General features: G+C 54.8%; 1 protein-coding gene across 25 annotated transcripts in view; it reads right to left on the bottom strand.

Annotated features, from left to right (window-relative positions):
• NCOR2 (nuclear receptor corepressor 2) overlaps nucleotides 1-15070 on the bottom strand; it is a 200756-nt gene that overhangs the window by 101006 nt on the left and 84680 nt on the right. For all 25 annotated transcript variants that reach the window (XR_008993700.1, XM_036921780.2, XM_057491719.1 and 22 more), the window contains 2 exons: nucleotides 13180-13236; nucleotides 6381-6433 (listed from right to left, as the gene is read on the bottom strand). Coding sequence is in view for 24 of the 25 variants with exons in the window: in XM_036921780.2 (XP_036777675.2) it covers nucleotides 6381-6433; nucleotides 13180-13236 (110 nt within the window). In the remaining variant the exon portion in view is untranslated. The remainder of the gene's footprint in view (nucleotides 1-6380; nucleotides 6434-13179; nucleotides 13237-15070) is intronic.

Below are 15070 nucleotides of genomic sequence, written 5' to 3'. Positions count from 1 at the left end.
CTGGATCTCAGTCATTCAACAAATGTTTACTGAGCACCTACTATGTGCCAGGTGTTGTTCCAGGCATGGAGGACACAGCAGAGAGCTAGACAATCAGAGTCCGCAGGTCAGCAAGACACTGACAGTCAGCTAGATCATCAAGATAATTCTGGACTCAGGAACTTCAACAGGTGGTGGGGTGGTGACAGGTGGGAGGGGCCCTTCTAGTTTCAGTGGTGCAGGAAAGTCTCCCGGAGCTAGCCTTGCGCTGAGCTCCAGACCACCCAAAGGAGCTGGCTGTGGGAATATGAGAGGGAAGGACACACCAGGCATGAGGCGCTGCAAGTGCAAGGGCCCTGAGGTGGGAACAAGCTCAGAGTACCTGAGGAGCAGAGGAGACCCCACATGGCTGGAGAGCACCAGGAGGGACAGGCGGGAGGGGAGGGGAGAAAAGAGAGGAGCAAGGCTAGCAGAGCCACTCTATGGGCCTTGTGAGTCTGGGCACAGTAAAGGGCTTGGACTTTATAAAGACGGACAGCTGAGAAAGCAAAAAAGCAGGGCGAGCCCAGAGCAGGAGCCCAGCAGCACTGAGCGCTGGTTTCTAACACAGTTCTCCAGTACCAAGGCCACTTCTGCCGGGAGGGTGGCTGATTCCAGCATGGAGGCAGAAGTACACAAGATGAGCCCAGCCATCTTCAAGAATAGAAAAGGTAAAAAGGACAAAAAAGATCTGAAGGACATAGGACCCGACCCGACTGCCAGAGCCAGAACAATCTGATGAGCAAAATAAATAACATGAGCGTCAGATTATAACCCACAGAACAAAATAAATATCCACGAGTACACACGGATATACATAAGTGATTGATTAAATAAATAAACGTGGAGAAGGGGCGAATGTTCCTTACAGAATTCCAATCGATGAGCGTAGGAGGCATGAGGAAGCAGAAAATCACCACCAGAACCCACAGAAGTCACAGCCGCAGGCGAGAGCCACCCACGAATGTTAACTCCATTAGCAAAACTTAGAGGAGAAACAGGAAACTTGCAAAGCCTCAAAGCATCTTCCCCCAAATATTTACTAATCATCCTGGCAGGCTTAACTGGATGTCCCCCTGCAGGGGTTGGGTCTGAGCTCCGGCCCTGGACAGTGGGCTGGATTAGTGACTGCAGAGCCCAGCAGGGAGAGAGCAGCTCTAAAGCAGGACAGGCTGCCACCACCCTGACAGAGCCAGGCCCACAGCAGCCGTCATGGCACTGCATCAGGCCCTGCCAGGCATGTCGGGAAGGCGGCTCCTCACTCCGGCTCTTCCCCCCAAACCACAAGCCCTGCCCCTCATGAAGCTAAGTGGAGGGACAGTCTACAAACCCCCCGGCCAGTACTCTTGCAAAGACCAGTACTTTTTCAGGGTCAGGAGAATCAAGGGAAGATGGAGATGCTGTCACAGCTTAGAGACCAAAGGGACACCAGGACAAAGCACAAAGCAGGGACCTGGAAAGATCTTCAACCAGAAAATGGACACTGCACCACTGTTACTTCTCAGTATTGATAAACGCTCCCCATTTACCTAAGATGTTCCCACTGGGGAGGCAGGGTGCAGGGCATACAGGAAATTTTCTGCACTGTTCTCTGCAACATTTCTGAAAATATAGCTATTTTAAAATAAACCTTAAAAAAAAAAAAGAGGGACATGATTTATGTTGAAATGCTACAGTAAAATCAAATACAATTTACTTCAGGGCTTGTAAGGGGGTTGATGTATGTTATGAATTGAAATGTGTCCCCCGCAAAAAGATGTGGGAATCCTCCTAGCCCCTTGTACCTCAGACTGTGACCTTATTTGGAAATCAGGTATTTACAGAGGTCAAGTTAGCATGACGTCATTAGGGTGGCCCGAATCTGGGCATGGAAACATCCACGCAGAAAGAGACAGAAATGTGACAAGACATAGTGAGAAGGCCTCATGAAGACGGAGGGTTAGAGTGAAGTGAGTGCAAGCCAAGGAATGCCACAGACAGCCAGCAAACATCAGAAGCTGGAGGAGGCTGAAAGGGTTCTCCCCCTTGATTTCCAACTTCTGGCCTCCAGAGCAGGGAGAGAATAAATTGCCGCTGTTCCCAGCGCCTGGTCTGTGGTGATCTGTTACCACGGCCCCAGGGAGCCAATACGGCACATAACAGTCTCAGCAAATAGCAGTGCTATGGCTGTGAGCTGAGAAAAGACTCAGGGAGTACAAAGTCTCGTGGGGGCTGGGGTGAGGTGTGCAGCCGCCCCTGTTCACCGCAGCTACCAGAGAGCGTGAATTCTCCCTGCCGGATCTGGGTTTCCTTCCAAAGCAAGCACAGTGCCTGGCACCCAGAGTCATCTGCTTACTGCCACAGAGGACAAAAGTTGAGTCCACAGGTTGCACACAGGCGCAGACCCCAAGCAGAGCCAGCCCGTGGGAGTGTTTGGACAGTAATGCTTTCTAAAAACCCTGAAATCATTGCTAATATTGAATCCCAGGAGCTGTTGCATAAAAAGCTGAACTTAAAGCTCTTAAAAGATCATGTAGTCTGGCTACATTCCCTTGTGGCAACAGGCTGGGGATTGACGTCTGACTGTTCCTCTAAAAGGGTGACAAGCTCAATTTGCCATAGTCTCCACCACTCCCTACTGCCTCACACCAGCCCTCTCCATCTGTCTTTCCTGCACCCAGAGGCAACATCTAGGTTCATATGCATCTAGGCATCTGGCATGGGATGTCCATGTGTTTAACATTTTTCTGGCAAACGTTTTTTGTGTTTATTTTGTCCCAAGAAATGTTTTGGTATTGGAGATGTAAATAGCTTACTACAAATAGCTTGCTGCAAGTCAATCTTTTCCACTGAGATTTTTTCCAGCAAAAATAAGGAACACAGTCTTTAAGAGGGCTCTCTGAAAGGGCCAACGAACCAGCAATGTGATGAGTTCACCAGTGGAGGCATTTATGAAGTGCAAAGGCTACCTACAGTCTCCTGGAGAAGTCAGGGTTCAAAAAAGCATAACCGATAAGGAAACACCAGCCTTATCCTCTGACCCTGGACTGGGAAAGAGAAATAAGAACTAGCAGGAAGCGATAAGGAGATGGTTGTTCTGTGAACATTTGAGGAGGGTCTGGTCAGGCCTGGGTGGGATTGGTCCTGGGCCTATGGAGTTCTGGAAAAGGAAAGCATGGAACAATCAGGGAAGTCTTCCTGGAGGAGGGGAGGTTTGAGCTGAGGCCTGGGAGAAACAGAGGAATAGTATGGAAAGGGAAATGGGGAGCACAGGGCAGCTGAGGAGTAAGGGTGATGGTCAACTGAATTTGAAAGGGGTAAGAAGGGGTATTCAGGCACAGCCAGACCCCAGGTGCTGGGGAAGAGTAAGAAGGGGGCAGTCTGTGCAGGGCCCCGAATGCCTCGAGAAGAGCCTATCGGACTGGAGTGATTAGTGGTCTGAATCCTGCTCACCGGGGGCTGAGTACTCTTCCCACACAAAATCACACTCCAAGGAGATAAACTTAATGACAAGCAGTGACATGACTTGTCCAAGGTCACTGGGCTAGTGAAAGGCAAGCCTGGACTAGAGAGCCAGGAGACATAACAGGGTGGGTGTGCAGATCAGGCTGGTTTAGGAGTTTGGCTGTGTGAACCTAGAGAAGTTACCTAACATCTCTGAACCTCCTGGGCAAGACCACAAAGACCTGTTCACAGTAACCTGGGTCCTAAGTACCCTCTAACTGGCACACCCTTGGGGCTGATGGCTCCAGTCAGCCAACCCCCAAACAAGGCAGCAGGAGGGAAGAAATCAGACTGCAAGATAAGAAAATCTAAAGGAAAGGAACATAAGGAGCCAGAGGGCCTCCAGGCTCCAAGGAACCAGAGGACAAGGCTGCTGCCAGGGCTGACAGAGGAAAGGTGGGGCCACAGCAGAACCACAGGATCAGTGGGAGGCACCCCTGCACCAATCCTAGCCCTCACACAGCATCATGTGGGGGCTGCAGGATGAACTCTCTGGGCGGGCCCTGCAGAGGGTGCGGCTGGGCCCTGGATGCGGCTGGGCCCTGGATGCAGCTGGGCCCTGGACAGGACACACATTTATGCTGGGATTGCCCCAACCCTTCCCCTGCTTCACTCCGGAGGCCTGCGGCTGAAGTCCTCCCAGAGCACGGGCTGCTGCCCCCCCACGCCTCCCACCACAGCAGGCGGCAGAGGGGGAGAGTAGAGGTGGGTACAGGTGACTTCAGCATGTCTGGAATCGCCAGCACTGCCAGAAGTCAAGCGTGAAATTAACTTTAACTCTGCAGCCCCAGCGCACAGACACAGAGAGATTAAAGTGACAGGACAAGGTCCTTGGGAAGGGGATGACCCCCACACCTGGTGGCAATTACAGCAGCAGGAAGCGGGCAGGGAGGAGGCCCAGGTCAGGGAGGGGGTGCGCCTGGTGAAGAAGCAGGCCCCCCAGCCAGCCCAGCCTGGTTCCCCTCCTTGTCACTACATCACAGACAGATTTGTTGCACCACCAGAACATCAGGTCTGGTCCATGCTATCTTGCCAAGGCCCAGAACAGGGCTTCACACATAACAGGTGCTCAGTAACTATTTGTCAGCTGAATAAATGGCCAGGGAATGACTCTCTTGGACTCTGTAGATAAGTAAGAACAAACTCAGAACGCTTCCTACATGCCTCACACTGAGCTCAGCTCCTCAGGATCTAACTGAGTGAATCCTCAGCAACCCTAAGATCCAGAAGCTTTTATCAAAGCCATCTCACAGATCGGGAAACTGAGGCGCTGCGAGTAAGGACTAGCCACAAAGGCCTGATGCCTGTGCCCCCAACCAGCCCCTTGCTGTCTAGTTCCAGGAAATGGCTTCACCATCTCCACAGCTGCCTGGGCCCTGACCTTGGTGTCCAGAGGACCTCCCTGGCCCTGGGCAGCTCTCACAGGGTCAGGTCCACCTGCATCCCACCAACGCTGCTTGCCAGGATGGCTGCAGTGACTTCGCCAAGGTCTCCTGACCCCCAGTCCTTTCTCCCTGTAACCACCAGAGTGAACTTTTAAAACAAAAACCTGATCACATCACTTCTCAGCATAAATCACATTGCTGGCCACAGGCTCGGAGTGACTCAGTACCAGTACTGCAGGTGAGGCATCCTCAGCAGGTTCTCTAGAGCCCAAATGTGCCAAGGACCTCACTGGCAATAAGAGATGTTCTAGGGTGTTCCATCAGTCACTGGGAGCTGCAAGGGGGTTGGCTGTGTCAGCCACCAGAGCCTGGACCAGTCATGTGAGTCCAGAAACTACAATAGAAGGGACCTCCCCGTCAAGTAGTCCAGCACCAGCAGGTACTTGAAAACCATCAGGTTTGCATGCCTCCAGGGATAGGAGCTCACTGCTGCACATACACCCTGCAATTCCACCCGAGGGAAGCTCGGACAATTAGACTAGGCTGGACTGCCCACTGGACCAGCTAAGTACCACCCTCTGAGGTCACACAAAAATGCCTGCATGCTTTCACAATGATGAACCTTGAACAGTTCAAACACTGTGATCCCAAAGACCTCCAACCTAACACCCCCAGAGTGCTCATAGCCACATGTCCCCCAAGGGGCAAGGTCTAACGCCCCTTTCACCTTTGGGTTTCTGGATAACAACACAAGGTAATATCCCTTCTTCAGCCAACAAGGCTATGCACCCTTTATTGCATCCCAAGAAAAAAAACAGTCCTGTTCCAGCAGTCACACCTCCAAAGCCCTGCTCCCAGCTTGAACACATGAAGCTACGAGCCTTTAGCACGGGCCTGGTGGCCCTGTTCTGCCAGCTCAGCTTACAGCAACTGCATATGGCATTTAACTGATTTGTTTTGCTCCTAGCATCCATATGGGAAAAGGCCCCATCATGGGGATATTGGCCACCTCCAAACCCTCTGGGTCTGGAATAGTGCTCCCAGGTGCTCTACTCTGGGCTGTGCCACAGAAGGACCCCTGTGCAGATTGCAGGACACTCCCAAATATGCTTACATCAGAGCCCAGGCCATGGTTCCTGCTTGCCCTGGGCCACCCATCATCCTGAGCCCACTCTTCTTCATCTGGTAACAGCTTCCTTCCACTCAAACAGGATAAAGATCAGCAACCTTCCACCTCCATCTCCAAGACCGTGTGTGCAGCTTCCTCGCCTGCCCTCGCCAACCCAAGGTCTGTCCCCAAAGCTTCACGGGGCATGCCCTCTGCCCCTCCCTGCCCTGGGCCTGCTCAGTGCAGAACTCCTACCCAGACTGCCCTCTTCTGACCCCGCCTCCAGCACCTGGCCCTGGCTGGGAGCCCTAATACCAGCCCAGACTTCCAAGGCCCAAGAGCCTATCCCTGACCCCATGTCTGCACACCTGCCCCTGGGTACTCACATTTTGATGTTCTCATGATACTGCCTAGTGTCAGAGGGTTGGTTGTACAAGGGCTGCAAAGGAAGAGAGAGGGAAGCACATCAGAGCAGGGTCTGGGTGTTGAGCAGCTGGTGTGGGCCAGGCTAGCTACTGCAGAGCCCTGTGGCTGGAGCTCTAGCCCTAGGCAACCTCAGCCACGAGCCACGGTGCCCAAGGCCCTGGCACCAGGGACCTGCCCACTGGTGTGAGAACTGGCTGCAAGCATAAAACAGAACATGGGACCCAGCCCACAGCCCCAGCCAGGAACAGGCTGTAACCCTCTGGGCACAGCTGTGGATACCATGCCCCCCCCACCACGGCCATCACCGCTATTCTGCAAGGCACTGGGCAGCGCTGGCCTGACCGCCCAGGGACAAGCACACATATCCCAAGGGACTGAGATCAGCAACAGTCTCAAATAGAAAAACGGGTCTACTTCTCAGTCAGACATCACAGGAGATGCCATGTCACTCCACTGACTGGCAGAAGACAAAAAGCCAAATAATGCCAGGTGTTGGTGAGGACGTGGGTAGACAAGAAAGCCTGCACACAGAGGGTGGAGACCATATGGGTGTACGGGCCCCAGTGAGCAGTGAAGCAGCACCTATTAAAGCATGGCAACACGTGCCCTGTGACCCCCCACCCCCACTGCACATGCCGCAGAAATGTTTGCGCACTGTGTTCCCCCAGAAGAGGAGCACCAGAATGGCTGGACTGCAGCACATCAGCTGCCAGCTGAATGCCCACCATCAGGGCTGGTAAGGAATTAGGATTCATTCAGACCGCGTGTGCTCTCCAGCAGCGAGGCATGAACAAGTGCGCACCATGGGAGGAAGGCTATAGCAGTGTCTGCTACGGGCCCAGCGCTGAGCTAGACACCGTGTTATCTCCTTCCTGGGTGGCAGCGCCACAGTGAGGGGCTAAGGGTATAGCTTGGGTCCACATCCGGGCTCTGCCACCTCTTAGCTGTGCATCTCTGGGTGAGTTACTCAAGCCATTTGTTTGCATCTATAAATGGGGTTGAACTCATATAGAGTCATGGACATCAATAAGGAATACACGCAGAGCTCTTAGACGGGTGCCTGGCAGACTGAAACACCCGAGAAGGATCAGCGTCATCACCACCACTGGGGAGCCGTGACTGTATTAATGGCACCCATTTTTCCTGCCTCCTCCCCCCACCCTTGCTTTGGCCAATGGGACAGTTGCAAACTTAACGAAAGCAGAGGCTTGAAAATTCACGTCTGCGTTTCTGCTTCCTTTCTTGTTCGCCTGCCTCCGTCAAGAGGACAGGCCTAGCCTGGCCTGCTGGAGGCAGAGACGACGTGGAGCACGGCAGCGCCACCCAAGCCAAGGCTGAGCTACAGCCACCGTCCCATGGCCCTGCTGCCCATAGATGTGAGCTGAGCCCAGATCAACAGAAATGCTCACCCGACTTCCGCACTAGTGGGAAAAAGTAAACAGTTGCAGTTTCAAGCCACTAAATGTGGGGTTCGTTTGTTACACAGCTGTGGCTAACTGATACCATCCCCATCCCCGTTTTACAGGTGAGAACACTGAGTCCCTGAGAGGTTAAAGAGCTGCTAAGAGAAAAGCTGGAACTAAAATCCTGTCTCAACTCCAGTTGTGGAGGGAGGGGGCCGCTCTGTCTCTGCCCATGCTCCTCTGTGTGTCTCCCACTGCATGTCCGTGTGCCTCTGCCCCTCTGCACATACCCATACGTGCAGCAGGAGCCGGCCAAGGCAGCCATGGATGACTGTGGTGCAGCCAAGCACACAGAGTGAGGGGTCAGACAGGACAAGGGAAGGGTGGAGCCACAGAGTCCCGATGCCTCAGGGCAGGGAAGGTGGGGTGAGGGGAGAAGGCACTTAAGACCCCGACCTAGATATTCTCCCTAGAACACACCTCTGACACCTACAAACATCCTGACAATCCTAGCCAGTGGGCACCCCCCTGCAAGCTGCACAGTCACAGGCCTCCTGCCACCCCCAGCCTCCATGGACAGGGTGGGCCCCTCAGGGGGACCCTCCACTGCCTGGGCAGTCATAGGCCTATGGGTAGAGCACCACAGGCAGCCCTGGCCAATGAAAGGTCACCTGTCACATGGTGTCTCCCAGATTCCCTCCATGGCAAGTCCAGGCTCCAGGCTCAGCTACTTCCCCAGGAAGGGAGACAGCACCCTGCTGCGGGCACAGAACATCTCTCCCCACAGCTGGTGCTCAGGTGGACATGAGGAGGTTTCCCCAGCCCCTCTGCAGGGGATTGAACATGAGGGCAACTACACAGCCTGCAGTCACATTCACTGCAGAACTTCCCAACCAAGAGCTTATGACGTTGCACAAGGCTGAGAGCCCTTATCTCAGAACAGCAAGGGGCATACAGAGATGCCGGGCCGAATTTCATGTCCACATTTAATCCTTTATAGGCATTAGGGCCTTTATATTCCCCACTTGCCAATAAAACATAGGCCAGGAGGGTGTGGGCAGGGCCTGAAGGGTCAGTGTCCAGGGGCAGACCTCCAGGATTTAACTGACATGAGGGCGCCTCCTTCGCTAGCTGTGGGATCTCTCACCCATGCCTTCAGCACTCCAGGCTCAGCTGGTAAATGGGCAGGAGCACACAGGACCTACCACCTTGGGCTGTCGAAATGTCAGATTTGCTTTGTTTTGGCTTTAAAGATGGCAAAAGGCAATGTGTCCACCACCTAAGGAAGCCAGGAGGGGCTGAAGGCCCACACACAGAGCCCCAGGGAGCAAAGCGATGGGCAGGGGGCTGTGTTTCTACAAGGTGGGATAGGCCAGGAAAGGGGGGCAACTTCAGAGGGCAGCAAGGTCCCAGTCAGCCTGGGACCCACCAAACAGGCAGGGAGGGAATCACTTTCACTCTGCCAGGCAAGGTGAGCCAGAACACCCTGGCCCTGGAGGTGGCCTCGGGGACAGCCCTTCAGCAAAAAGACCAAGAGAACAACTGCAGTCTGCCCCCAGGGACGCACTCCCTCTGCACTCTCTGAGGTAAACTGAGACCTGGGAGGGAAGGGGAGACTCAGCCCAGAGTGCTGGGGGCTGCTGGCCACCTTTGGGCAGCCGTCTGTGGAGGTCCTGAGTGGGATGGGGGTGGGGAGAGCCCAGAATATGTCCTGTCCTTTGCTGGTACACTGTGAGGGGAGGGCAGAGAAGGCCCAAGGGGGTCTCCCCTAGATCCCCTCCACCCCATCCGCACAGGGAGCTGCACAAGCCAGGACACAAGTCCCAGCGTGGTAGCCAGGAGACAGCCTTGGCCCACACACCCCCAGCAGCCCTTGGGGGCTCAGCTCTCCCTGTCTCACTGCCTCACAGGCTTCAATCCCCTCTAGGGACACATCTAAGAGGAAAAAACCCCTCCCAGGGACCCCAGAGGAGCAAGGTGGGAAAGCTAGGGTGCAAGCAGGAACCCCTGGCTGTGTCTGGGGCCTGTCTCTCCTTTTCTCCTCTTGATATGGGGGCGCAGCCAAACAGAGGGCAGAAAGAGCACTGGGGTGAGGGTGGGGGGGTGCAAGACTGTAAAGCCCTGGGCAGAAATGAGGTGTTTTTATGACTAAGAGAGCAGAACTGGGTCTTGGGGAGAAGGAAGAGTCCCTCCTGACCTGTCTTCTGCCGGCCGGCCAGGTAGCCAAGGACAGCCAGCACCCCAGGTGGACCGAGCTGCTAAGAAATGAAGTATCAGCCCCAGCCCTCAACCCTCTGGTTGACACCATGTTCTTAAAATAGCAGCTCTGTACAGGAAGGAAACCAGTGACTCAAAGCAGCGGGGAGAGGAGGGAGCTGCGGCCGCCCACACCCCCACCCCGCGCTGCCCCCTTCTCCAGAGCAGGCCCAGACGAGCCGGGAGGTGGGGGCTGGTGCCCAGGAAAGACCAAAGGAGCTGCCTATGCAAATTTTCTTCCTTTCCAATGCAAATTATCCTGGGCCCAGGCCTCCCTCGCAGGGAAGTTGCAGAGCCCTATCACTGCCCCCGAGGCAAAGCAGCCTCTCGGGAGGCTGAGTGCTTGCTCCCTGGCTGCAGGTGGGAGAGGCCTCCAGGAACTGGATTCACCTTGGTGCAGCCCGGCGGCCCAGGATGGGGTCGGCAACAGCAGGCCTCCAAGGTCTGAGCTCTCACCCCCAGGTAGCAAGGAGCAGCCACTGTGGAGGGCACACCTCTGAGCTGCCTCTGCGTGGAGGTCACCTCTGGCCACCCGGGCCTTGCAGTGACAGAGACAGAGGGCAGACCTGTGCACAACAGTCAGCCACAAGCCCGCGGGCTCCGCACACCTCCCTACAACATCTCTTTGCTATGTGACCCTGGGCAAGGCATTGCCCTCTCTGAGTCTCATCTAGGAAAAGGACTGTGGCGCTTCCACGAGGCCTGACACATGGTGGGTGCCCTGTCAATATGAGTCTCCTCCCCAGCCCCACTGAAGGCCACCAAGCCAAGAGCCCACTGACTTCAAGAGGACTCCAGTGACAGCCCCTCCACACCTTGTCCACCTAAGCGACCAGCTTTGAGAGCCTCCACTCAGAGACAGCCCCAACACCCAGAAAAGAATCACGTGGATTCTGAGCCCAGCAGACACACTCCCCCACACACAGGGAAGCTGGCCCTGCTTCCTGCATGGGCATTCCTCGGGCCTCCAGACACAGTAACCTCCACTCACACCCCCCCGCTCAGGAGGGCGCTGGGACCAATTAGGTCAGGAAAGGGGAGAGGGGGCCCTCCAGGTCTGGAAGCGCTGAGGCCCTGCCTCTGGTTCTCCCATCTCCACAGGCAAGGGGGGAAACCAAGGCAAGGGGCAACTTACTGGTAGGAACAGAAAATGGTGCAGCAACTTTAGAAAACAGCCTGTCAATTCAAGTAGCTGAACAGAGAGGCAGAGTTAACATGACCAGCAATCTCAGCCCTAGCTATGTACCGAGGGACATGAAAACGTATGTCCATGTAGAAACTTGTACATCATGGTCACTTTATTTATAATGGCCAAAAGCAAAAACAATCTAATGTCCCTCAGTGGATAAACAGATACATGTGGTCCATCCATACAGTGGATTATGATTCAGCCATAAAAAGGAATGAAGCTCTGACACACATTACACCAGAGATGAATCTTAAGAATATTATGCTGAATGAAGTCAGACACAAAAGGCCATATAATGTATGATTCCATTGATACGACATATCCAGAACAGACAAATGCATAGAGACAGAAAGTGGATTAGTGGCTGGTGAGGGCAGCGGGAGGGAGGCTGGGGAGTGGGTAGATATGGAGATGACAGTTTAGAGTACAGAGCTCTTTTTGAGATGGTGAAATGTCCAAACATTGATTGTGGAGATGGTCGCACACATCTGTGAATAGACTAAAAGCCAGTGAACTGTACGTTTCAATGGGTGAATTGTAAGGCATGTGAATTACACCTCAAGAAGGCTACAAAAAAAAAAAAGAGGATGATAGAGAAGCCCAGAAATCATGCCCAACAGGAGAAGCAAGACCCTAGGCTGGGAGGCTGCCACTCACGCAGGAGGGGTGCTCTCCCACCTCCCCACTGACTGTCTGGCTCTGCCCTTTGGAAAGGCCGGGGAGGCTTGAGGCCAGCCACTCACTGTTCCTCAGAGACCTGAGCAGACGGAGCCCAAGCAGGGAGCAGCTTCACTGCTGAAGAAACTCAGGGGAAACAGCACAGCCCTCCTACAGGCTCGCACCAGCTGCACACTTACTATAGGCCAAGCACCGTGCCCAGTGAGCCTGACCACACATCACTGCTCCACCTTCACAGAGACCCTCCTCTTCCCATCACACCCACAAGAGAACTGAGTCCCTATCCCAAGGCCACTCAGCAAACACACAGTGGACCTGAGTTTAAAGTGAGGCTCCAAGTGCATGAGACTTTATTTCTGCCCCATAAGCATGCACACACACACCCCAGACCTGCCATGTGCACGGGGACCCTCACATCCATCCCATGTCCACATGTGGGTTAGCGGTGTTCCCCCAGCACCCTGAGGGGTGCTGACTGGTCCTGGGCAGGTGGGGACTCTGGCCACATCTCCTGGGGATGAGGCTTCTGCCTTGGAGTCCCCTGGGACTCCAAAGCCACCAGCTGGGAGTGTCCATGCCCCCAAGCTTCACGTCTCTGATGACACATAAAGGTGATGGGGCACCCGAGACAGAAGAGGCCTGAGGTCTGTTTCCAGCTCTGCTGCTGACATGGCATCTTCCCGCCAGCACATGACACTGACGATGTGATGATCATAACAACAATAATAATAATAGCTAATGCTCAGCACTGACTGTCCATCAGGCACTGCATTCAATGTTTTACAAAGTTAATGCAGTTCTTCTTCACTATAACCCATAGGATATGTGTTATTATTCCAGAAAAAAAATACTGAGGCACAGACAGGTTAAGAGACCTGCTCAGGGTCACACAGCTGTTAAGTAGCAGATCTGGGAGCTTAATTCAGATCATCTGGCCCAGAACTAGGGCTTTCCATGCAACACTAGACCAAATGGGCTGGACTCCAATGTGCCAACCTTCCTGCAGCCTACAGGAGTGCCACGGCACCCCCACCACACCCCCAGCATGGCCCAGCCCTTTCACCCACTTACTGTCTGCCAGTCCCTCTCATCAGGGGGTGCCTTTCCTCCATCCTCCAAGGACAGGGCAGAGCTTGACAACAGGTGACTTCCTCCTTCTGCACACCGACCCGCCATCTGCCCACCACTCCTGCCACCCTGTTCCAGGGCTCCCGACCCTACCCCCCAGCTCACCAGCTCCACCTGGGGCCCCAGGCCTTCCAGAATCCGATGTGCAGCTTCGGCCTTCTTCTGCAGGGTGATGGAGAACAGGAGGAATTAAAAAAAAAAAAAAAAAACGAACAGATTATAAATAGAGGCTCCCAGAACAGCAGGCAGCTGCCCAACCCAGCACGCCAATCCACGGCCGGTGGGGTGCGGGAGGCCTGGGTCTCCTGCAAGCTCTCCCCAGGCTGGAGATGAACACAGAGGGGCCTCAATACCCCTGCCCCATCCCCAGCTAGCTTGCCAAGTTTCGATTCTAACAAATGCACCGTGTTCTCCACTGCCTGCCCCCACCTCTGCCTGACTCCCCCCCAGGGCCCAGTGGTGTGGGCACAGCTCCTTGCCAGCCAGCCAGCACTGCCAGGCCCGAGATGCCTTCTTTCGCCTTGGAAGCTGGCTGGGTATCTGCAGTTACCTCAGAGCTGGTGCCGCCAGCAAGGGAGGAGGAGGAGGAGGAGGAGGAGGAGGAGGGGAAGATAGAGGCCTCAGAGATACCCTTTCTAGGATTCTTGTATTTCACAATCATGTGACTATTTCTGAGCTGCCCTGGGGCCTCCCCGCCTCCCTCCCCACCCACAACCCAGGACTTATTAGGAAAACAGGATCATGTGGCAGCAAGGGTTCGGTGGCCGTGAACTCACCAGGCAGGACCTCCAGGCTGGCCATGAAGGCGGACAGCGCCTCCGCCCGGGCCTGGAACCACCGGGGCCTGCTCTGTGGACGTGGAGGGCAGCTGGGTCAGCTGCAGGGGGTGGGGGTGGACAGAGCTAGGCAAGTGGCTTCAGCGGGGTATTTGCCAGGTCTGGGCCGGTGTGTGCAATGGAAAGTGGGGTGCCCACGGCGCACATCAGGAGGCGTAGGTCCCTCCTATGCCCAGGAAAACCTAGGTGCTCCTGACTCAGCCAAACTGGGAGCCCACTCAGTGTCTGCAGTGAGCTGGGGGCAGGCCAAGCAAGTCACCATCATCAGATCAAAACTGTCCCCCAGTGATCCCCAAATCTGACCCACAAAAGGTCCTGAGGAAGGTAGCTGACAACAGAGTTAGAGGCTCAAGCTCCTGGTGTCACAGCAGGGAGGAGGGTGCCAAGGGCCGGCCTCACTCCCCCACCCCAGCCCCAGACAGCAGGTATGTAGGTGGGCTCAAGCTGGCACCTAGAACTAGCTCCGCCTAGAGCCCTGGGCCCAGCCCACCCAGGACAGAGCCATGCTCTTGGCCCCCTTGGCAGAGCCGGAACCCCGAGACTAACAGCCTCAGAGCATGGCTGGGGGCCAGAAAACCGGGGGCAAATTATTATAATGACTGCCATCTTTTGAGCACCTACTATGCATTGAGCACACAGTGTATGTTACTGATATTTAAATCACACACAAACACAAGGTGAGGCAGACACAAGATGCGTCCCCGTTTCACAGGTGATGAGACTCCGGCAGGGAAAGATGATGCAGGGAAGAAGCCCTTCTCACCTCCACGCTCCACAGAGGAAGAAAGACAGGGCGGTCCTGTCCAGGGCCTCCCCTGAAACTGAGACCTGTATCACCTGGGCACTGGAGACAGGTACCACCCTGACACACCACCCCTGCCCCAGCCACCCCTTGGAGCAAGAAAGTGTCAGTTGTAGGGTACTGAAGACGGGAGAATTCCCAAGCCAGGCCAAGTGGAGGACTGGTTATGGGGTGGAGAGGAGACGGGGCAGCTCCCCAAATACTTCCTGAGCACCCACTCTGTATTAAGCACTGGGGCAAGACAGAGGCCCACCCAAGCCTGCAATAAACCCAGCCTAGTGGGCAGCCGGACAAGAACAATGATGGCAGATTATATGCTCAGGCAGAGAAAGGTGTGTGTGGTGTACAGAGGAGGCAT

This window comes from Manis pentadactyla, chromosome 14 (assembly GCF_030020395.1).
Source record: "Manis pentadactyla isolate mManPen7 chromosome 14, mManPen7.hap1, whole genome shotgun sequence".
Lineage (NCBI taxonomy): Eukaryota > Metazoa > Chordata > Mammalia > Pholidota > Manidae > Manis > Manis pentadactyla.
Note: the sequence above shows the minus strand (reverse complement) of the source record. Positions and strands in the feature narration are given on the sequence as shown.